Raw genomic sequence first — 24256 nt, forward strand, 5'->3', positions numbered from 1 at the left:
CCTTTCCTGTTATATCTGGGTCTGGTCTCCATATGCATCAGAGCTATCAGGGATTGGCCTCAACCTACTAGACTCAAGGCAACTCAGTGCTTTTTGGGAATCTCCAACTCTTAATGCCAGTTTATTAACAGCTATTCTTCTTAGTTTTGCACATCACTACTTTAACTCAGAAGTCAACAAACCCCAAACACTGCCCTCCCGAAGCATCTCAAGCTTTGTCAGTTAAAGCTGACAAGAAGAGACGTGTAGTCCCTTTTTTCCCCTCTGTGTCCCTAGTATGAAACGTATCCTCATTTTATTGGGCCTTTTAAGATAACAGAAGTTATTAATCGGTGCCTTATTATTTATGCTTTCCATTTTTTAAAAAAATGCTTTTTTATATCTATCTTACAGTTCCTCATTGGCTGAAATGGTTACAGACCCACGGAGCTCTCCTCAGTCAAAGCTTCCAATATTCATGTCCCCCACATTACACAATACATTTTCCAACAAACCCTTTGTTGGGTGTTTGATGTCCACCTTTAAGAGGACCCGGTGCCCAGTTGTCACTTACCAATCTGGTTATGGTATGGTAACCAGATTGGTTGCTATGAGTAACACCACTTTCGCATGTGCAACATTTTTCACAAATATCCACATAGACTTACTATATATTGGCTTTTATAACATTTTAATACTGTCATTTTTTTAATTCCACTCTTGGGCTTTCTTGGCCTTTCTCTTAGCAATGACTATGGAGCTATGCAGGAGAGAACAATGATGTTTTGACAATAAAGGGAGTTCTCATCTCTCTCTCTCTCAATCTGCAACATCTGTCACTGCATGGGGTTTATGGTATAACCACTTCCAGAATTTACTTAATGGACTGTACAGACATTGAGGATAGTGCTGCAAGTTTTGTTTTTCAGTAAATTTCTTTTATGTTCTGTAAGATGTTTGAATAATGATTCTTTAGGCATAAAACCAAGCAACATGTGTAATTTACTTGTCCTTTCTCCTCCTGTTGCTTTAACTCCTTGAGAAGATGCTCCACTCGTGACATACTATCTCCTATATCTGTAAAAGCGGCTTGAGCATCCATCAATGTATCCAAAGTGAGCTTCAGCTGTGAAAAAGGAAATGGAGATCAAGTTAATCATATGACACTTGCCAAATGCAGTGAAGCAGTTACATGATCCTGTAACCTATTGTTTATTCAACAATACACAAAATTCAAGGGGGTAAATTTATCAAGCTGAGGGTTTAAAAAAGTGGAAATGTTGCCTATAGCAACCAATCAGATTCTAGCTGTCATTTTGTAGAATGTATTAAATAAATAACTAGAATCTGATTGGTTGCTATAGGCAACATCTCCACTTTTTAAAACCAGAAGTTTGATAAGTTTATCCCACGGAGGGCAAAGAAAAAGGCAAATGGATTAATTTCCTGGACCAATCAGCAATTATGCCATTTACTATTTAAAGCCACAAATAACATTTTGAAGATTGATTAGACTAGGGTCTAGGCATCCTGTGGTATTCACTCCGGTGGTAGTCAGCATATCGATGCTGATGCTGACTACCCCGACAACACTTACCCCGACATCTCCTTCCTGTCGCACTATTAATGACGACTGTTGTCAAATGCAACTTCACCCAATTGTGATGTACAATGTAGTTTACAAAGGCTTCTACATTGTACAACACCGCATACTTATATTACCCCTTTAACAGCAGCGATAATGATGTCATGTTTCTCAGTGACGTCATTAAGTGCCGCGTGCTTCTTCCTAGATCGCGATTGGTTGAAGTCGTATTTGACAACAGTCGTCATTGATAGTACGTCGGGAAGGAGATGTTCGTCGTGAAGATGTCGGGGTAAGTGTTGTCGGGATAGTCAGCATCGATATGCTGTACCCAACCCATTCACTCTTCATCTCCTGCTCAGGGATGTCACTGGTTGCACAGGAAGACAACGGTATAAAATGTATCGCTATATGAAACAAAGTTCATACATTCAACTTGTTTAAATAGGTTTTTTGTCTAAGAAAGGAATTGATCCAGTCTTTCCCTCGGAATCCCTTCCGCCTGATCACTATTACAGAAAAGATGCCATTTCTACACTGCCTTTCTTTTCAAGTTTGATTTTTTTGCAATATGTAAAAACCAGGCATATCCTGGGAAAACGGCAAGCAGAAGCCCAAAACTCAGACAGTACAGGCACAAACATTTTATATTTATATTATTTATGCTATTTTATTAATACACTTTTGAAACATATTAAATGAGTGTTACCCAATAATATTTATAAATATCAGCTAGATATTGGTATTACCTTTATTACTATACACTAATGTGCACAAACTTTGGCATGTAGTGCAAGAATGTGTAACCTTAAGGCAGAATTAAACCCTCCAAAGTATTTTATATACTTTAAGTTGGAGTTAAGCTGCATATCGTTGTTGTTTTAGGTTTAATACTACTGGCGTCTGTTTTGTTATAAAAAGCACAAAACAGTACAAATGCCGGTGAAAAAAATTTGTGGTGAAGTCATTGGAGACGATGGTTGCCATGCATTGTCCTACTATTAAAATGCTAGTACAATACACAAAATCAATGCCAGTGTGTATATGTGAAGAATTGTTAAGTTGTTTGATTTGGCTGTCACTATTATAATACTGTTAAAAGCATCCACCAATGGGAGAAAACTGCCAGAGAAATATACAGATCTCGAGGCTGTACTGCCATGATATACATGGCTCGAAGGCAGACATGAAAATCCAGAGCCCGAAAGGCTTTCTCTGACACCTTTTACAAGCAGTTGTACAAAGATCACTGTGTTCTGTCATCTGTTTAATATAGAAGTGAGTCATACAATAAATGAATAACTAGTAACATCTTAAATGCCAACATTATCTATCTGCAAGAAATTTCTTTGGTCCAATATTTCCTAGTAACATTTTACTGGATTGTCTTGATTAAGTAACTGGTGTAGATATGCATTTTACATCAGTTTTTTATGTAAATTCAAACAAAAAGCAGGAAATCCTGGTTTATGTCTTTCTGATTGGGTTATGTTAGCATGACCAATTTAATTATAAGGAATATCACAAACACTTTATAGCAATTTCTAACAATATAATATATACTGACAATATGATAATGACAGGATTACAACAGGTATTCAGGGCCACTTTAAGGGTCTTACAAATTAGGCGATTCCCTTACATTTCAAGGTGTTAAATGGTCCAATTAGTATGTTAATGAGATAATAAGATGATCTCACTTTGTGAGACATGAAACTGAGTTATTTATACCCTATTGGCAAGATGAGTAAGTATTTATTTCTGTGTGTTTAAGTTCCCATACTTTCTTGACATCAAGGTACATTAAGACAGCTATGATCAGGGGTTGAGTCAGGACTCCAGAGACTGGAATGCAGTTCACAAACAACTTTATTATATCCATGTGTAGGAGTACCAAGCACAGCAACAGATGAATAGGTATGGGGAGAGGGAAGGATGGGCGTGAAGGGACTATATACAATATAAACACTATTTACACTGACAGCAGGTAATGCAGAGATACCTTCCTTAGTAATCTGTTCCATAGTGGGTCTTATAAAGGGCATAAACCCACCGAGTGGGAGTAAGGGGCAGAGCAATCCTATGCTTCTGGAGAAGTTTTTCCTTTCCCACATGCGGCAGACTCCCACTGTGCCACAAAGACTCATAGCCTTCCACTATAGGGGTCTTATTAACTTTGTGATCAGAGTTAACTTGAATCACAAAGTTAAAAAGATTTTGCACTTAGACCGATTTAAACTTTTTTTTTTTTTTATAAAATGAAGTTAATCTGTTGATAACTTATTTATTTTGTAAAGAGTATCCACGTTAATTTTATATTTTTGTCCCACGTGTTCTTTTCAACTCAGGACCCGACAGTAATAACAAGGTAAAGATGAGAGGACATATGTAGGAGGACATCAGCATGTTATGAAATCTCCTGGTAACCCTCTAGTAATCACTAACAAACACTCTTGTCTGGTCACACAGTGCTAAGAAATATAGCAGCAAGTCATAGATTAAACAAGCTACTTAATGTGAGATATGAATTTGTTAACCACAGTGAGCACATTCTTACGAGGAAAGATGATATCCTCTCCCTATCTATGCAATGTCCTTGCTTCCATGCTTAACAGGAATATGGAGCCTTATCCCTATGGATAACAACATATAAATAGACGGCAATCATGTTCATTCAGTGGCCCAGACAAATAATATTTTTAATATTTTTATTCACTTAAAGATGACATGTCAATGACAGATAGAAAGTGAGAGCTACAAGTGCTCCCACTGGCTAATCCATTCTGCTAAAGCCCTGCATGAAGCCATGTGCCTACTCCAGACCATTCTGTCCAATTTAAATATTGCAGCACAGACATTCTCAGCAACTGCTTACATTTAGTAATCATGAGCTAAGTAAGGTCATTTTTTCCCCCCACTTGGCTGACTACATGGATAGTAGAAACTGTTGCGAGCCACGGCTCCCTGAAGGGCCGCCGCGACTCACATCCGTTAGCGCCAGGCGTCCCAGCCGTCTCCATGATGACCGGGACGTCACTTCCGCCTTCCACGTCCCGGTTGCCTGGGCAACACCCGGGATGCCGTAACACCACTGCTGCAGCGCCCGGCCAGCGATCGGGCACCCGGGCGCATGCAAGCAGACAAAGTTAATATCAACTGCATTATGTTTTGGTATTGACTCTGTATTAGAGTCCTTTAGTAGGAAGTTCTCTTGGCACCTTTTGAATAGGATTCTGTTGGTTTTAGGTAGTAGGGAGGAGTCTCTTAGCACGCAATTCTATTGGCTCTCCTTGCTATTTAAGGCAGTGAGGACAGAGCCTCATTACCAGTTATAGCTTCCTGTGTAGCTAGGCTCCTGTTCCTGTTTCCCTGCTCCTGTGCTGTATTCTAGTTGGATTTCCCGTGTATGACCCCTGGCTTGTTTCTGGACCTCGTTGTATTGCCTGTGACCCCTGACCTCGGCTCGTTATCTGATATCGCTGCCTGCTGCCGGCCCTTGACCTTTGCTTGGATCTCACACTGCCGTGTATTACTACGCTACCCCGGGGTTCTCCCCAGTCAGTGCACATTACATGACCCTCCGTTCGTCTGCAGACAAGTCTGTCCCCACCACTAGGGGCTTCAGCGAACACCAGACTTCAGAGCAGACTCCGGGTTTTGTCGTGCTGACTGGAGGGGTTCCTAACATTATAACTGGCCCAAAATAAAGACTATCCTATTCTCCACCGATGGAACCCAGTCCGGCTCAAGTCCTAGCAGGGCAGATCCAGGCCGTTTCGCAAGTGGTTCAGGACCTTTCGATTAGACTTTCTGCTCAGGAAGAAGCCACCAAGGCCTCACAAGCAACTCTGGCACCTGAGCAGAAGTTAAATCTTCCGGACCATTTCTCCGGGGATAGAACTTTGTTCCGGAATTTTAAAGAGGGCTGCAAGCTATATTTCCATCTCAGGCCCCGTTCCTCAGGCTCGGAGCAACAGAGGGTCGGTATTATCTCCTTACTTCAAGGCGATCCCCAATCCTGGGCGTTCAGTCTGACTCCTGTTAATCCAGCTCTGCAGTCCGTAGACGCCTTCTTCAACGCACTTGGTCTCTTATATGATGATCCAGAGAGGGTGGCCTCGGCCGAGTCACACCTAAGAGCGCTGAAACAAGGGCGGCGGACAGCGGAAGAGTATTGTGCCGAGTTTCGACATTGGTCGGTCAACAGTCAGTGGAATGCCCACGCACTACGGAGTCAGTTCCGGCTTGGGCTCTCGGAGCAAATAAAGCCTCCCTTAGTCCAGTATCCTTCATCAGCTTCCTTGGAGGCTTTAATGCAATTAATTATTAAGATTGACCGCAGGATCAAGGAAAGGAGGTCCGAGAGGGAGGCCGCCTCGCCACTCTGGTCCTATCCAGCCGTCTACCCGGTTCCTCAGGATTTACCAGAGCCCATGCAGTTAGGGGCTTATCGCCTGTCCCCTGAGGAAAAATCCAGGCGGCGGTCACAGGGGCTATGTCTCTACTGTGGCAATAAGGGTCACCTCCTGCGTAGCTGCCTTAACAAGGTGGGAAAAGACCAGGCCTAGGAGTAAAGGAAGAGGTACGCCTAGGTCTCCAAATGGTCTTTTCCAAGAATTCCGTCCTAATCCCTGCTCGGATCATGTATGGTAATAGATCCGTTTCCATCTCTGCTTTTCTAGACAGTGGTGCAGCTGGAAATTTTTTGGATGTGAACTTTGCCAAGACACTTGGTATTCCTTCCGTAAACTTGGACTCGGAAATCATGGTCTGCGGACTGGACGGTAGACCGTTAACTGACGGAAGGATCTCATATCAAACTCCTCCTCTGCATCTTACCGTGGGAGCTCTCCATTCTGAAGTCCTCTGTTCTTCTTGATTCCCTGTTCCTCTGTACCATTGATCCTAGGGCATCCCTGGCTCCAACTTCACAACCCTCATTTCGATTGGAGCACGGGGGAAATCATACGATGGAGTAAGGCTTGTTCCTCAACCTGTCTTGTTCTTCCTCTTCGGGTTGTTCAGCCTTGTCCTGAATCTCTTCCTTTGCCTTACCATGAGTTCCACGACATGTTCTCTAAGAAGGAAGCAGACTCTCTACCCCCCACATCGTAGCTACGATTGCTCCATTGATCTGGTTCCGGATGCCAAGCTTCCAAAGGGAAGATTATATGCCCTGTTCATTCCTGAGACTAAGGCTATGGATGACTATGTGGAGGAAAATCTACGTAAGGGATTCATTCGACCATCTAAATCACCGGTAGGAGCGGGTTTCTTCTTTGTGGCAAAGAAAGAAGGGAGCCTCCGCCCGTGCATAGACTATCGGGGTCTAAATGGGATTACCGTGAAGAATACCTACCCATTGCCACTCATCTCCGTGCTCTTTGATCAGCTCAAATTAGCCACGATCTTCTCCAAGATCGATCTGCGGGGAGCATATAATTTGGTCCGGATCAAGAAGAGAGATGAGTGTAAGACGGCCTTCAACACTCATTCAGTCCATTATGAATATCGGGTCATGCCCTTCGGCCTATGTAATGCCCCCGCTGTGTTCCAAGATTTTATTAACGATGTTCTACGAGAATTTCTGGGAAAATTCGTTGTGGTATATCTCGACGACATATTGATTTATTCCCAGTCACTGGAGCAGCACCGTACTCATGTCAGAAAGGTCCTTCACAAACTCCGCCAGCACTGCCTCTTTGCTAAACTCGAGAAATGTGAGTTTGAAGTCACTCAGGTCACGTTCCTCGGATATGTCATCTCTCCTTGTGGCTTCTCCATGGATCCCAGTAAAGTACAGGCAGTTCTAGATTGGATCCGGCCAAGCAATCTGAAAGCCATTCAGAGGTTATTAGGATTCACTAATTACTATAGGCGATTCATCCGGTCATTCTCTATATTAGTGGCTCCTATTACAGCTCTTACCCGAAAAGGGGCCGATACCGTTAATTGGTCCTCTGCTGCTTTGACGTCTTTTCAGGAGCTAAAAGAGGCCTTCATCTCCGCACCTGTCCTCCGACACCCCAATCCGGATTTACCTTTTATTATCGAAGTAGACGCCTCTGACGTCGGGCCGGTGCCATCCTTTCTCAGAAGGATCTCAATGATCACTGTCTGCACCCCTGTGCATTTTTCTCCAGGACATTTTCCTCTGCTGAGACCCACTACGATGTTGGTAATAGGGAGTTGCTGGCAATCAAGTGGGCATTTGAAGAGTGGCGCCACTGGCTAGAGGGAGCTAATCATGTTGTTACAGTATATACCGACCACAAAAATCTACTATATATTTAATCTGCCAAAATTGTGAACTCCAGACAAGCCCGGTGGGTCCTTTTCTTCTCCCGTTTCAACTTCACTATTACCTTCCGGCTCAGATCCAAGAACACTAAGGCGGACGCCTTGTTTCGCAGTTTTATCGCCTCGCATCCTTCCCTTGCAGAAACCACTTTTATTATTCCGGCATCCAAAGTAGTCCTTGGCCTAACTCAGGATCTTGGCACGACCCTCCGTGGTCTCCAACATTTGGCACCATCATCTACTCCCAGGGGTAAACTATTCGTACCTGATTATCTGAGGAGGACGGTCCTCACCGAAGGCCATGATAGTAAAAAACCTCGGGTCACCCTGGAGTATCCAAGACATTGGAACTTCTGTCTCGTTCCGTCTGGTGGCCTTCCTTGTCGGCAGATACCAAAGAGTTTGTTTTATCTTGTGAAACCTGTGCCAGGAATAAGTCTTCTCGCAAACTTCCTGCAGGTCCTCTTATGCCGCTGTCCGTTCCAGCGAGACCCTGGACTCACATATCGATGGACTTCATCGTGGAACTACCGCGCTCATCCAGCTTTAACACCATCTGGGTGATAGTTGACAGATTTAGCAAGATGGCCCACTTCATCCCTCTTGTAGGATTGCCATGTGCTAAAACGTTGGCATCTCTATTCATTCAGCACATTTTCAAGCTCCATGGACTTCCTGTTAACATTGTCTCTGGCCGCGGCTCCCAATTTGTAGCCACCTTCTGGAGAGCGTTCTGTGCCCAATTAGGATTCAAACTCTGTCTGTCGTCAGGGTATCACCCACAGTCCAACAGACAAACGGAAAGGGTTAATCAATCCCTTGAGCAATTTCTCTGTTTATATGTAACCAAATGCCATAGTGATTGGGCTGCTCTGCTTCCATGGGCAGAGTTTGCCTACAACAACTCGTGCCATTCTTCTACTCTCGTATCGCCATTCTTCTGTAACCTTGGATTCCATCCTCGGTCCAACTCACTGGAAGTTCCGAATCAAGCGAAACCTAGTTCTTCGATTTCTCATCTGTGCCGGATATGGAGAAAGGTTTACATTGCCCTCAAACAAGCTTCATTCAAGTCTAAGCATTATGCAGATCGGCATCGTGGACCATGTCCTTTCAAGGTCGGGGACAAGGTGTGGCTATCTACCCGCAACATTAAACTCAAGCAACCTTGTAGGAAGTTAGGTCCCAGGTTTATTGGACCCTTCTCCATTGTTAAACAGATTAATCCTGTGGCTTTCCAATTGAAACTTCCTCCTTCACTCAAGATTCCTAATACTTTCCATTGTTCCTTGCTGAAAGCAGTCACATGGTCGCATAAATTCAGGCCACATCAATTGCACAGACCTCGCCCTGTCTCAGTCAAAGGACACCAAGAGTTTATTGTTGAAAAGATCCTAGATTCCAAAAAGGTGCAAAGTCAAATCCACTTTTTGGTCCACTGGAAGGGCTACGGCCCGGAGTAACGGTCTTGGGTGCCGCAGAAGCACCTCCATGCTAAACAACTCATTAAAGACTTCTTCAAAAAGTATCCGGAGAATCAAGCGGGGGGTACTGTTACGAGCCGCGGCTCCATGAAGGGCCGCCGCGACTCACATCCGCTAGCGCCAGGCGTCCTGGCCGTCTCCATGACGACTGGGACGTCACTTCTGCCTTCCACGTCCCTTGTTGCCTGGGCAACAACCGGGACGCCGTAACACCACTGCTGCAGTGCCCGGCCAGCGATCGGGCACCCGGGCGCATGCAAGCAGACAAAGTTAATATCAACTGCATTATGTTTTGGTATTGACTCTGTATTAGAGTCCTTTAGTATGAAGTTCTCTTGGCACCTTTTGAATAGGATTCTGTTGGTTTTAGGTAGTAGGGAGGAGTCTCTTAGCACGCAATTCTATTGGCTCTCCTTGCTATTTAAGGCAGTGAGGACAGAGCCTCATTGCCAGTTATAGCTTCCTGTGTAGCTAGGCTCCTGTTCCTGTTTCCCTGCTCCTGTGCTGTATTCTAGTTGGATTTCCCGTGTATGACCCCTGGCTTGTTTCTGGACCTTGTTGTATTGCCTGTGACCCCTGACCTCGGCTCGTTATCTGATATCGCTGCCTGCTGCCGGCCCTTGACCTTTGCTTAGATCTCACACTGCCGTGTATTACTACGCTACCCCAGGGTTCTCCCCAGTCAGTGCACATTAAACGACCCTCCGTTCGTCTGCAGACAAGTCTGTCCCCACCACTAGGGGCTCCAGCGAACACCAGACTTCGGAGCAGACTCCGGGTTTCGTCGTGCTGACTGGAGGGGTTCCTAACAGAAACATCTGCTATTACTGCTTTGCTAGATTAATAAAACTGGGAAAGATTGTCTAAATTTAAAACTTACAGTCTGTGTTAGCACAAATACTATATACTCAATACATTTGCAATTCAATGAGTCACCGAACTTTCCCTTTTAAGACTAAGAAAAAACATCCTTAAAATACGAGTCAGAGTTAGAGTGGGAATAGAAAATGCCTTTTAATTTAGTTTCCTGCTATCTAAGTGATGAAAATCATATGTAAATGGTCCCAAGCATGGGCTGACAAGGAGGCAGATTGACACCACTTTGTGTCAGCAGAGTGAAATGTAGAGAGACTTTACTTATTTTGTGTCTGCAGTAGTCTCTATGGGGAAAAGTAAATGCACCTTAGGCAGCATTTAAAATAACTAATGCATACAAAGATGCAGATATGATCAGTTCAGGCTGTACTAAACTAACTGGCCTCTGGGCCCACGGTTACAATTTATCTAAATGTGAGAGAACGCTGTTCTGCCACTTATTTCAGGTCCAGGAACTAGGTTACACTACATCCTTGCCATCCCTTCATCATCAACATCATTATCATTTATTTATATAGCGCCACTAATTCCGCAGCGCTGTACAGAGAACTCATTCACACCAGTCCCTGCCCCATTGGAGCTTACAGTCTCAATTCTCTAATATAGACACACACTCACACACAGACAGACAGAGAGGGAGACAGACAGAGAGGGGGAGACTAGGGTCAATTTTTTGATAACAGTCAATTAACCTACCAGTATGTTTTTGGAGTGCGGGAGGAAACCAGAGCACCCGGAGGAAACCCACGCAAACACAGGGAGAACATACAAACTCCACACAGATAAAGCCATCCCTTGCTGTGAATCATTGTTATGGTAGCAGCCAGCTCTCCAGTGTCATGCCACTGAGATTGCAGGTGCGGTGGAGGGCATGTGGAACACATGTTGTTATGGAGTGGTATATGGGGTACAGACTAGTGAGGAGGGAGGCACGTGTGGCACAGGCTGGTTAGGAGAGAGTGCCTATGGGTTACAGGCTTATGGATAGGCAATATACATACAGCAGTATTGGTCTGTGTTAAGTTTTTGATACTCTTATTGAATAAGGGTGGAGTTGGGGAGGGTTTTGATGGTGAGCTGCGTGTCATCATGCCCCACCCACAACGTCATTTGCAAAAATAAAGCTTATGCAGTTTTTTTTTATGTTATCTGTTTTGATCTTGGTGTGCTAATGCTCTTTAGTTCTGTCTGGCAAAAATAAATTGCCCTCTCAGGAAACCAGAGACACTGGCAAAATATTTTTAGATATCAAAAGTGCACTTGATCACTTGTCTCTCTGATTTCAGTCGCCAGTACATTTTTTTTCTTATAAACGTGATTGACTAGTGCCAGCCCTAAGAATCAGGGTCAGGGTTAGTAGCTGAATGGGAAGTACAGAAGGTTCCTGAAATCCTCCAAATTTTTCAAGTAAGAGTATAGATATAGATACCTTCAGTGTTTTAAACTGGCATCCAACATAAAGTTGTCAATCTCGTTTCAAATCTCAAGCAATCACACACGCCAGCCAAAAGATAGTTCCAAAGATAGTTCCTTTATAAAAGAGTAAATCTCCTCCTGTCTGCAAACAATCAGCAAGTTCATTTATTTTTTTATGTGCAACAGGAATAAACAAGTTTAAAGTTGTATACTCATTCCCGATCTGCAGTTTCAGGAGTGCTGCCGTTACTCTCTCGCTGTAGAACATAGAGTCTTTTCCATGTATAAGTTCCTTTATAACATCCACTTATTACACATTTTGTGAGAAGCCGTTCACTTCGTCACTTTAAACTAGAGATGCTCAAGCTCGGTTCCCTGAGAACTGAACATACCCGAACTTAGCAGTTCTTTTGCGGGCTTTCAGAATTGAAAACGAGGCAAAACATCATTGTTACATCGTCGGATCTTGGATCTCGCGAGTTTTGGATCCTTAAAGTACCGCTCTCCACTGCGATCTAGCACCATTTCACAGAGGGACACAGAAGGGGTAGCAAAGTCTGTAGAGCAGTTGGGCAGCGTCATAGGTAGAATAGAAAGAGGAGGGTGTAGCAGTGTTCTTCAAAGTCTACAGTGACAGTGTCATTGCTGAAATACAAATACTAGGTCTGACAGGCTTTGTCTTCTAAATCTGCAGTCCCATAGTGTACAGTGTTATATAGGTATCACACACAAAGAGGAGAACTCCATTGTTCTGTTGCTAATTGTCATTGCTGAAATACAAATACTAGGGCTGGCAGGCTTGGTGTAATCTGCAGTCAAATTGTAGTGTGTTATATAGGTTACACACAAAGAGGAGAGCTCCATTGCTAATTGTCATTGCTGAAATAAAAATACTAGGGCTGGCAGGCTTGGTCTAGATCTGCAGTTACATTTTTACCATAGCTCACTCAGAAACAGGAGAGGTGCCAGGGTTCAGTGCTGAAACAGAAATTGTAATAATAGGTCTATCAGTGTTTTTAAAAGTCTCCAGTGACATTCTACTGTGCCATAGCTGATACAGAAACAGGAGTGGTGGCACTGTTCTTGTCACTCTAGTCTCAGTCATGATGATACTAATCCCTCTCTCATGTGCTAAAGCCTATGTTGAAGTGCATAGAGGTTTTTAAGACAGGGAAACAAAAATGTTAATAAAAAGGTTACCTTTTCAAAGAAAAAAAACCTCTCTAATAAAATTGAAAGTTTACTGTAGAAAAACATAAAATTGCCAAGATGCCATTCTACCCAAAATATTACCAAGCATACCAGCATCAGGTAGCTCCCTTTTCTCAGCTAGATTTCAGCACCTGCAATCTACACTGTCATAATAGTTACCCTCATCAGTGTGTACATCATCCTCAAACAATACTAATTCATCCCTGCTGGAATCCACCATCACAGAAGTCTGTGTACTTTGATGTAATTACCAGTAATGGCCTTCCTCATGGAATTTGTAGTTAATTTTATGGCAGAGCAGTCACGATTTTTAGACAATTCTTTTAGAACAGACCAAATGTTAAAATGTTGTGCTGATTCTTCTGCATCACCACTGGGTGTCTTGGGAAAGCTTAGTTTTTTCATAGAAGCAGTTGCCAGAGAAACTGAAGGAGGAGGCGTCGTTGTGTCATGTACCACTTGAGCTGTCAGCCTGCTGACCAGGAGCTCATTGCATCTCTTGAGATCTGGGTCAGTTGGAATGAAAGAAAAGACATAGCTCTTAAACCTAGGTTCAAACACAGTTGCCAGAATGTAGTGATCCGAATTCAAGATGTTGATAACTGTTGGATCCCAGCGACGCGAATTAAGTACTTAATCTACAATTCCAATATAGTTAGCGGACTTGCTTTGTTTCATTACCTCCTTCAATTTCTCTAGCTGCTTCTCAAAAAGTTTAATTAGGGGATTCACTTGACTCAAACTAACAGTGTCTGCACTCTCTTCACAGGTACATTCCCCCTCAAATTCTATTCTTCTTGCAGCTACTGCATTCTCCTAAATGCTGTTGCAGAATCCCGAAAATTACCCTAAATATTTCGGGACACAGAGAGCATCTCCTGCATGTCATTGTCACTTTTTAAAAAGTTCTGTACCACCAAGTTGATTGTGTGAGCAAAACAGGAAATGTAATGGAATTTCCTCCACTGTAATGCTCTAACAATATTGGTGGCATTATCAGAAATCACATATCCTCAGGAGAGTCCAAGCAGGATAAGCCATGTTGCATTGACATCCCTTAGTTTTTCAAACAGGTTGTCAGCGGTATTACCTTTGACCTATGCGTTGTCTCGTCTCTGATAACCACCTCTCACTCCCGCCTTCAACACCTCTAACATGCTGCTCCCCAGTTATGGAATTCCCTACCACGCTCAATCAGACTTTCCCACAGCCTTCAAATCTTTAGCTGCTCTTTGAAAACCCATCTCTTTTTTAGAGGTGACCTTATGTGGTTATTTGTCTTGCAAATTATGTGATTTTAGCATATTTTTCTAAAAAATACAGATCCAAAACCAAAACGCACAAGGGCGGTTTTGCTAAAAACAAAACCAAAACACGAAGTTAATCCAGATCCACAACCAAAACCAAAACCAGAACATGGGGGTCAGTGAACATCTCTACTTTAAATGTGGTTTTTACTGTTGGACATATACATAAATGAACTTGCTGACTGTTTAAAGACTGGAGGAGACTTTAGTCTTTTGTTTGGCATGTGTGAGACTTGAAACAAGTTTGTCAACTTTATGTTGGATGCCATTTGAAAGCGCTGAACAGGTCATTTTTATACTTTTTTTTACCTTTAACCTATTTTTGTGTTTTTACTATTCATCGTTTTATGGAAGTTGTTTGAGAACACGCATCAGACGCCATTTAGGATTAGGGCTCCAAGTTCACAAGTGACATGTATTTCTTGATTATTTCATAGGTGAAGAAACTCTTGTTCCAGTGCAAGTACTATAAAGTTCTCTGACAAGACTGCACTAACTATAGGCAGCATGTTAGCGTTTGTCTGACGCTGCCGCAAACACTCACTGTTGCTTACCTAAGCACTAAGTTACACCAGTGATAGTGTCTCAGACTGTGTCAAATGTGACCAAATAGCACTAGCAATATACAATTTGTTGCCACTTTTGTAATCAAAGGTCCCTTATGACACATTTTGTCTTGCAATCATAAATATATGACATAATCATACATTGCCTACATATATAGAGATGCTATACCTATTATGGTCTTCTTGTTCCACCAATGGATAACAATAAACATTTCAGCCCATCTAACCATCATGGGACCCTGCAGTATAGGTACCTAGAGCATGGAACTGGTGACTGGTTTAGGAGTGCAGGGTCAGTATGCGTCTCAGTAAAGTATATTTCTGTTTCTGAATTCTAGAAACACCACCCACAAGTCTGGAGATATTTTCAAAGAGGTCACCAGTGGGAGGAATTCAATTTACCTAGAACAAAGGTTTTTTTTAGCCTACAGGAAGCAATCAAAGAAAAGGTTTTTATGCTGTGAAAGATGAGCCATCACTATCCTCATTAATATCTCTGTTTTCTCCTAATATTTGTGCTTTTGCAAAACTATTGTATACTACTAACTAGAAGACTAAAACTAGGTAAATCAAACATAGGTGATGGTAAACTAATTTAAAGGAAACACATAATTGGTTTTGGACATGAAGCGGACTACCAGGTCTAATATGGGTTTGGGCTGAAAAAGATTTCCTCTAATGTAAGGAGGAAAAAATGGGTTAGGGAACATATGCTTTCCCATATATACTAGGGGTGGGCGGGTTCGGATTTTTGAAATACGAACACCCCTGAACAGTGGCGATCCGAGCACTGTTCGGGGATTCAGAACGAGGCAAAACGTCATCATCCCGCCGTCGGATCTCGCGAGATCCGTATTCATATTATTCCCCCTTCCTGCCACCATCTTCACTCAGGCATTGGAGAGGGAAGAGGGAGGGTGTGTGGTGGTGTCCTCTGTCCTGCTCAGTCCAGTGGTGCTGTCCGGTGCTCTGTCCTGCTCAGTCCAGTGGTGTTGTCCTGTGCTCTGTCCTGCTCAGTCCAGTGGTGCTGTCCTGCTCAGTCCAGTGGTGCTGTCCTGTGCTCTGTCCTGCTCAGTCCAGTGGTGGTGCTGCCATAATTCCAGTGGTGCTGTCCTGTGTTGTCCTATGCTGCTTAAGTCCAGTCCAGTGGCACTGCCATATAAGTCCAGTGGTGCTGTCCTGTGTCCAGTCCAGTGGTACAGCCATTTAAATCCAGTAGTGCTGTCCTGTGCTGCTTAAGTCCAGTCCAGTGGTACAGCCATATAAATCCAATGGTGCTGTCCTGTGCTGCAAAAGTCCAGTGGTGGTGTCCTGTACTGCATAAGTCCAGTGGTTCTGTCCTGTGCTGCTTAAGTCCAGTCAGTGGTACTGCCGTATAAGTCTAGTGGTACTGCCGTATAAGTCCAGTGGTACAGCCGTATAACTCCAGTCCAGTGGTACTCTCCTGTGCCGCATATAATTTTTAAAGGCTTTGCCGAGTGTGTGTGGTTTAGGGGTACGCTCTCTTGTGCTGCATATAATGGAGAACAAAAATTTGGAGGATAAAGTAGGGAAAGATCAAGAACCACTTCCTCCTAATGCTGAAGCTGCTGCCACTAGTCATGACATAGACGGGGAAATGCCATCAACGTCGTCTGCCAAGGCCGATGCCCAATGTCATAGTAGAGGGCATGTAAAATCCAAAAAGCCAAAGTTCACTAAAATGATCAAAAAAAGAAAATAAAATCATCTGAGGAGAACCGTAAACTTGCCAACATGCCATTTACGACACGGAGTGGCAAGGAACGGCTTAGGCCCTGGCCCATGTTCATGACTAGTGGTTCAGCTTCACACAACGATCTAAGCCCTCCTCCTCCCCCCCCTCTAGAAAATTTAAGAGCGTTAAGCTGTCATCAAAAACACAGCAAACAACTCTGCCTTCTAAAGACATGGCATCACAAATCCCCAAGGAGAATCCAAGGGTGTTGGTGGTTGCGATGCCTGACCTTCCCATCACTGTACGGGAAAAGGTGGCTCCTTCCACCATTTGCAGCACGCCCTCTGCATATGCTGGAAGGATCACCCACAGTGCAGTTCCAGATTTTGATAATGAAGGTGTCAATGTTGTACACCAGGAGGAGGATATTGATGTAGCTGGCACTGAGGAGGAAATTGACGAGGAGGATGCTGATGTGGTTTGCTTAAATGAGGCACCAGGGGGGGAAACAGTTGTTGTCCATGGGATGAAAAAGCCCATCGTCATGCCTGGGCAGAAGACCAATAAATCCACCTCTTCGGTCTGGAATTATTTCTATCCCAATCCGGACAACAAATGTATTGCCATATGTACCTTATGTAAAGCTGCAATAAGCAGGGGTAAGGCTCTTGGCCACCTAGGGACATCCTCCCTTATACGTCACCTGAAGACCCTTTATAATTCTGTGTTTAGTTCAGGAACTGTGGCTAGGACTGTCAGCAGTCCAGGGAGACCTAAATCCCTTGGTCCTGTTGTATCCACACCAGCAACACCCTCCTCGTCAATTTCCTCCTCGATCCGGATCGGAGGTAGTCCTGCAGGCCATGTCACCGGCATGACTGAGTCCTCTTCAATCCAGGATTCTTCCGGAGGATCCTGCAGCGCTACGCCTACTACTGCCGCTGCTGCTATTGCTGTTGCTGCTGGGAGTCGGTCATCTTCCCAGAGGGGAAGTCGCAAGACCGCTATGTCTTTCACTAAGCAATTGACCATACAACAGTCATTTGCCATTAGGACGAAGTACGACAGCAGTCATCCTATGGCAAAGCGGATAACTGCGGCCTTGACAGCTATGTTGGTGTTAGACGTGCGTCCGGTGTCCGCCATCAGTGGAGTGGGATTTAGACGGTTGATGGAGGTATTGTGTCCCCGGTACCAAATCCTGTCTAGATTCCACTTCACTAGGCAGGTGATACCCGGGATGTGTGAGGATAAGGAAGTACACACTGAAGGGGGCGAGGAATCAGAGGATGAGGATGAGGACGACATCTTGCCTCAGTAGAGCCAGTTTACCTTGTACAGGGAGAGATGAATTGCTTTTTTTGTGTGAGGGCCCAAACAAACCAATCATTTCAGCCACAGTAGTTTGGTAGGCCCTGTCGCTGAAATGATGATGTTATTGAGGTTAATAATAGCGTAGGAGTGAAAAAAAAAAAAAATCTGGACTTTAGCAGTTTTTATGCTTTTAAAAAAAAATCAGAACCCAAAACCCAAGAGGTGGGTGTTTTGGCAAAACCCATTAGAACCCAAAAGCTGAAGGTAATCAGAACCCAAAATCCAAAACGCGAAAAGTGGCCGGTGCACATCCCTAATATATATATATATATATATATATATATATATATATATATATATATATATATATATATATATAATCACTTTATGAAGCACAAGAGGGCACAGGCAGCAAAAGTTACAGAATAAGTTTGTGTAGGATAAGTGCTACGTGAGATTATTAAGAGCTACACCTAATGCCATATAACAAATGAAAAAGTCTGTTGTTAAGACACTAGACAACAAACCGCAGTTAGCAGCTTACTAACCTCACTGTACGAGCAGAAAAATTGCCTTAAAGCATGCAAGACAATGGTTGACTCTACATTTGTTTGATGTTACCTAGTAATTAATATCTGTATCCATAATAAAATTATCTTTGTTCTTCATAGTTTATGTTTGTTGAATGAAAAGATCATACCTATAATGTGGATCATAATAATGTCAAAATACCAGGCTACAGGTGACTGCTAAAAGCTAAAAGTTTGCCAGTGCACACACTCACAGTCTGCACCCAGTAAGGAGTGCCCCAAACGTTCAGCACCACCCACTATAGAAGATGCAGACATTGGAAAAACCCCTTCCCAGATGCTGCCATCTGAAACATAGGTATAGGCACATCCCATAAAAACAAGCTAATCAAAAACAGATGGATGGTGTCATGATATTGGGATATTATTATTAATTGTATTTTTCTTTGGAAAATAATGATGTATAAAGTAGTTCCCTGTTTACTATACAAAACCAACATAAACAAGTCTCATTATGTTTAATATACCTCTCTGAAATCTTGTTCAAAGTGTCGCAGCTGCAAGCATTGTTCTAACTTCAGATGATGTCGGCTCCAGAACTGATCAAATGCTTTTTCGGTCTCATCTAACTGAGCCAATAACCTGGAGAGAATAGATCAGAGATATGTCTGAGAGAAATTCATGCTGTGGTACACGAACCTAAAAACAGCAAAACTCACAATAGCACTGGAGATGGACATAATTATGTTGAGTTCAGGAATCAAACAGCCTTTTGTGGTTGTTAGTGAACAGTGTATCCACAAACATATTTATGGATTTAGCCAAAAGTGTTTTATATTTTAAACTTAGTCACATATAATCAATGCTTTTTCCCTACATGCTGCTAATTTTGAATCCCTGTGTGTCCAGGCCCTCTGCATCTATACAAAAGTCAACAGAATTCATTTTTTTTTAACCATAAAGCACTATGGACAGTGACAACATATTCTAGCAGGTCTCCCCCAGTGTAAGCAGTATTAGATCAATGTAAATTGGGGCTAAGATCTAGTGAAAATACACAAGCAAATTTAGCACAGGTGTCTAACCTAATCCTGACCAATTTCATCATGGAGATATTGGTCTACGCCTATGTTTGCCCTAGCTCTCTGAGGGAATTAACTGGGCTCAATTTATTAACCGATTTTAAACTTGTTTATTTTTAATGACAATTTAGATTTGATTTTACAGTGTAAAAAAATATAGATCGGGAAGGAGTCTGCACAAACATATACATGGATACATTAATAACGGTGTTCTTTGGTGAAATGACATATATTAACAGAGAACCACAGACGCAGGCACCCAAAAATGTTGTAAATCTGTCTCATCAGGCAATAATTGACTTCTGGTTCTTGAATTATCGCTCTTACAGCAGCCTCCCACTGCCATGAGCAGATGAACACGTTTCCCCCCATCTTAAAGTTACCACATTCCCCTGTACGCTGTGGATATGGTGTAACCAGGGCCGCCCCCCCCCCCCCTCATGAGCGCCCCCCCCCCATGAGCAACACATACTTTCATACTTACCTGGGGGCCCGCCGCTGGTCTCCGCTATTCTGTCTTCAGCCTGGCTGTCACCGTGACAGCCAGGCACCACGATCCGATCGCAGGGGTGGAGGAATTATTCCCCCTGCGATCATGTGATCTGTCACAGGCAGAGCACATGATCGCAGGGGGAATTAATCCTCCACCCCTGCGATCGGATCCTGGTGCCTGGCTGTCACGGTGACAGCCAGGCTGAAGACAGAATAGCGGAGACCAGCGGCGGGCCCCCAGATAAGTCTGTGTTGAGCTGTTGTACCGGGCCCCCTGGTGAGCCTGGGCCCGGTACAACAGTACCCCCTGTACCCCCCTGATGGCGGCCCTGGGTGTAACTGTCTTGCTACATGCCTCTGCACGTATCTCAAGTGTGCCATCAGAAGATAAAAAAATGTCTCAACAGTTGGGAAATATGGTGCAAATGAAAGTCAAAAACTTGAACAAATGTACACAACAGTGTCTAAAAGTCATTATTGTCCATTCATGGAATGATCGATCATGGCTGCAAACCATCTTACCCCTAATAACAGTGCCTGGAAATTTCATAACTGACCAACCATTTACACATACCTGTTATTTTGTGCATTTGCCACAATCCATTCTTAGGGGTATATTTACTAAACTGCAGGTTTGAAAAAGTGGAGGTGTTGCCTAGGGCAACCATTCAGATTCTAGCTTGATTGTAGTCATTTTGTAGAATGCACTTAATAAATGATAATTAGAATCTGATTGGTTGCTATTAGCAACATCTCCACTTTTTCAAACCCGCAGTTTGGTAAATATACTCCTTAGTCTCTGACCTTTATTACTTAATATTTAATGAATAGGAACATTGAAAGTGCAAATAAATTACATTATAACCAAGTTGGAAAAGCATATAACGATGGAGATTGTAGTCCTCAAATGTCTACCTAGATTGTGACATACATAATGTGCTCAGCACCAATGTCCCTGGAAATTATTTTAAAATGTTGGAAACTAAGACCCTGAGAAACCAGAAGCAGATTGGTACCAATGTAGACTCCGTGGGCCTGATTCAAAGGGGAACGTAAGCGTGACTTGAAAATGCCATATTGAGAGCTAAAGATGCATCCATGTCTGAATGAGTAGCAGACGTCTCCGCTTGGTAACAGACACACCTCTCAGATACTTATGTACAACTTGTCAATGTGTAAAAAGACCTTTTATTTTATACGTTATGAACGCAATTGCTATGAAATATAATTCCGTACATGCATACAAAAAAAATTAGAAGAAATGTATCTTTGCTTCAACACTTTCTGCAAATCCTAATCTATAGCTGAACGATTATTAAAGTCTCAATAAATATTAGGAACTCCAAAGTCAGTACAGTGAAACTCGGGAACTACTCAGATGGCCAGGTGTTCGCTGGAGCCCCTAGTGGTGGGGACAGACTGGGCTGCGGGCCGACCGAGGGTCGAGAAACGTATACTGACTTAAAGGAGTTCCCAGGAGTGGAGTGATTGGTGGACAGTAGTATAAGAAGAATCCTAGGTCAAAAGTTCACAGGCACAGATGCAATATCCAAGGGCAAGCGAAGGGTCAAACTCACAGGCAGAGAAGCAAAATCCGAATTCCAGGCAAAAGGTCAAGGTCAGAAGAGAAGGGTCACAGGTCCAATAACAGCGGCGGCTCGTAACAATAAGTGACTGCAAATCATTTGCAACCTCTAATTACAAGTGGTTGAGCTAGTTTGGGTGTTTGTCATCATCATCTGCTACCTACACCTGCCCCTGGCCCCCCACAAATAAAACAGCTATTTCAGCCTTATCTGCGACTATGTCCCAGTCTGAATCCATAAGCAATTGCTTGAATACGCCCTTACTGTACATTGCCGATGTTAGAACACCCCTTCCCTCCCCTGTCACGCTGCTTTTGGAATAAGGAGCCGTAAGTGCCAAAAAGTGGCAGGTCTGAATTACATATGTTCACTTTCTGTGTATGCGCAGTGTGAAAAAATGCAAAGATACACTGTGCAAATGGAAATGTCTCACTTTGTTCGTTCCATGGACAGAGGGCCTGATCCAGAGTTAAATAAGCACTTTACAACAATTTACTGTCACCATATTTATTCAGCCAAACCACCAGTTCTGATTATGAGAGCCGACAGATATAACAGATGAAATTGGTTAGAATTACCTATCCATTTTCACCAATGATAAATTACACCAAACCTATTGCATGATCTGCAAACAATGGAATCTGTAACACATGCTGCAGTATGTTGCAAAAAAGATGCAATTTGTTGTTGACACATGTAGTTACAAGATGCATGCAACAGAAACAGGCAGCTAATCAGATGTAGTCACTTGACTATCCCTAGTGGCAGAAGTGCAAAGTGCTTCCTCACTAATAGAGTTTACTTTGAACTAGAGATGGACGGGTCCGGTTGCCCGAGAACCGAACCCACCCGAACTTTGGGTATCCGAGTACCGAGCTGAGTAGCTCGGTACTCTCCCGCCCGCTCCGAATCCAAATCGAGGCCGAACGTCATCGTGACGTCGTCGGATCTCGTGGCTCGGTTCTCGCGATACTTCAAGATTATAAATACACGCCTCCACAGCAATCCATCGCCATTTGACAGAGGGAGAGAGCAGGGTGTAGTCACAGGCTGATTAGAGCAGGCACAGAGAATACAATATTCTTATTCCAATTGCTGTAACAAAAATCGCTAGAGAAGAGAGGAGGATAGAGGTTTATTTTATTTTTGTAATATTTGGCACTCCCCAGTGCTTTTGGGGTGTCCCCCATAATTGTGCATAAATATTTCTGCCTGTCAAAATTACTATCTGTCATCAGTATCTACCAACTAATTTTTAGCACTCCCCAGTGCTTTTGGGGTGTCCCCCATAATTGTGCATAAATATTTCTGGCAGTCAAAAATCATATCTGTCAGCAGTATCTACCAAATAATTTTTAGCACTCCCCAGTGCTTTTGGGGTGTCCCCCCTAATTGTGCATCAATATTTCTGGCTGTCAAAAGTCATATCTGTCAGCAGTATCTACCAAATAATTTTTAGCACTCCCCAGTGCTTTTGGGGTGTCCCCCATAATTGTGCATAAATATTTCTGTCTGTCAAAAGTCATATCTGTCAGCAGTGTCTACCAAATAATTTTTAGCACTCCTCAGTGCTTTTGGGGTGTCCCCCATAATTGTGCATAAATATTTCTGGCTGTCAAAAGTCATATCTATCAGCAGTATCTACCAAATAATTTTTAGCACTCCTCAGTGCTTTTGGGGTGTCCCCCATAATTGTGCATAAATATTTCTGGCTTCCAAAAGTCATATTTGTCAGAAGTATCTTACCAAATAATTTTTACCACTACAAGTGCTTTGCGCTCAGAATGGATTCAAAGCAGTCCACATATGATCAGAATGTGCAACCAGGTTCTGTCACCAGTCCTGATGTTAGTGTTCCCAGTACGTCATCTGGGCAAGGCGATGTCAAACTACAGAGTGTTTGGAAATCAGTCCAAAAAACAAAATAAAAAAAACATTTTACTGTGTTAAAGCGAAAAAGAAGTGTTACTGAGCAAAAGTTAAGTGCCGATAAAAAAAAAAATTGCCAACATGCCATTCTACACACGCAGTGGCAAAGAGAGAATGAGGCCTTCACCTTTGGCTATTAGTGGCAGATCCCAAAAAGTTACCGAGCCTACAATTGGTGCACAACTACTGTTACACGTCAAAGCTGAGCTGCAAGATAACAGTAAGGCATTAGAGGACAATGTTTGCTCTGATTCACAAATGACACCAATCCCTGTGGAGAGTCCATCCAACAGTGGTATGTCTAATCGTGAGCATTCTGTTAGTGTACCCATAAAGAAGGGCCCTTTCAGCAGTTCTGCTGATGTGTACCTGAACAGCTCGAGTGTAGCCGGTGATACACAAATTGAGGATGCCACTTTGGAAATAGAAGAGGATGAAGGGGAGATTTATGGAGGACACAAGGGCGCTAATGAGGATGTTGATGATTATGATGCTGACAGATACCAAATTGCCTTTCTCAATTTCTATTTATATTCTAGATTATATAACGGCTGAATAGTTTTCTATTTTACTCCTAGTGGAGAGGGGATCTGATGCAGACAGATACCAAACTGCCTTTGTCCATTTCTTTGTATATTCGAATTTCTAGTTCTACAGTCTATGCAGGCTGCTTTTTTTATATTCCACTACAAGTGGAGGGCGGGGTGGGGGGGGGCATAGGTAGCCACCAAAGTACCGTGGTCCATTTAATTTTACTTTCTAGCTCCCCAGTCTGTGCAGGCTGCTTTTTTTATATTCAACTACAAGTGGAGGGCGGGGGGGGGGGGGGGAATAGATAGCCACCAAAGTACCGTGGTCCATTTAATTTTATTTTCTAGCGCCACAGTCTATGCAGGCTGCTT

The 24256-nt window shown here is 43.1% G+C and overlaps 1 protein-coding gene across 2 annotated transcripts in view; it reads right to left on the minus strand.

The window, feature by feature from the left end:
• MCF2L2 (MCF.2 cell line derived transforming sequence-like 2) overlaps positions 1–24256 on the minus strand; it is a 287120-nt gene that overhangs the window by 168157 nt on the left and 94707 nt on the right. For both annotated transcript variants that reach the window (XM_075202198.1, XM_075202199.1), the window contains exons 9-10: positions 18793–18907; positions 986–1105 (exon numbers count right to left, since the gene is read on the minus strand). In XM_075202198.1, coding sequence (XP_075058299.1) covers positions 986–1105; positions 18793–18907 — 235 coding nt within the window. The remainder of the gene's footprint in view (positions 1–985; positions 1106–18792; positions 18908–24256) is intronic.

Source organism: Mixophyes fleayi, chromosome 3, assembly GCF_038048845.1.
Source record: "Mixophyes fleayi isolate aMixFle1 chromosome 3, aMixFle1.hap1, whole genome shotgun sequence".
NCBI classification, from domain to species: Eukaryota; Metazoa; Chordata; class Amphibia; order Anura; family Limnodynastidae; genus Mixophyes; species Mixophyes fleayi.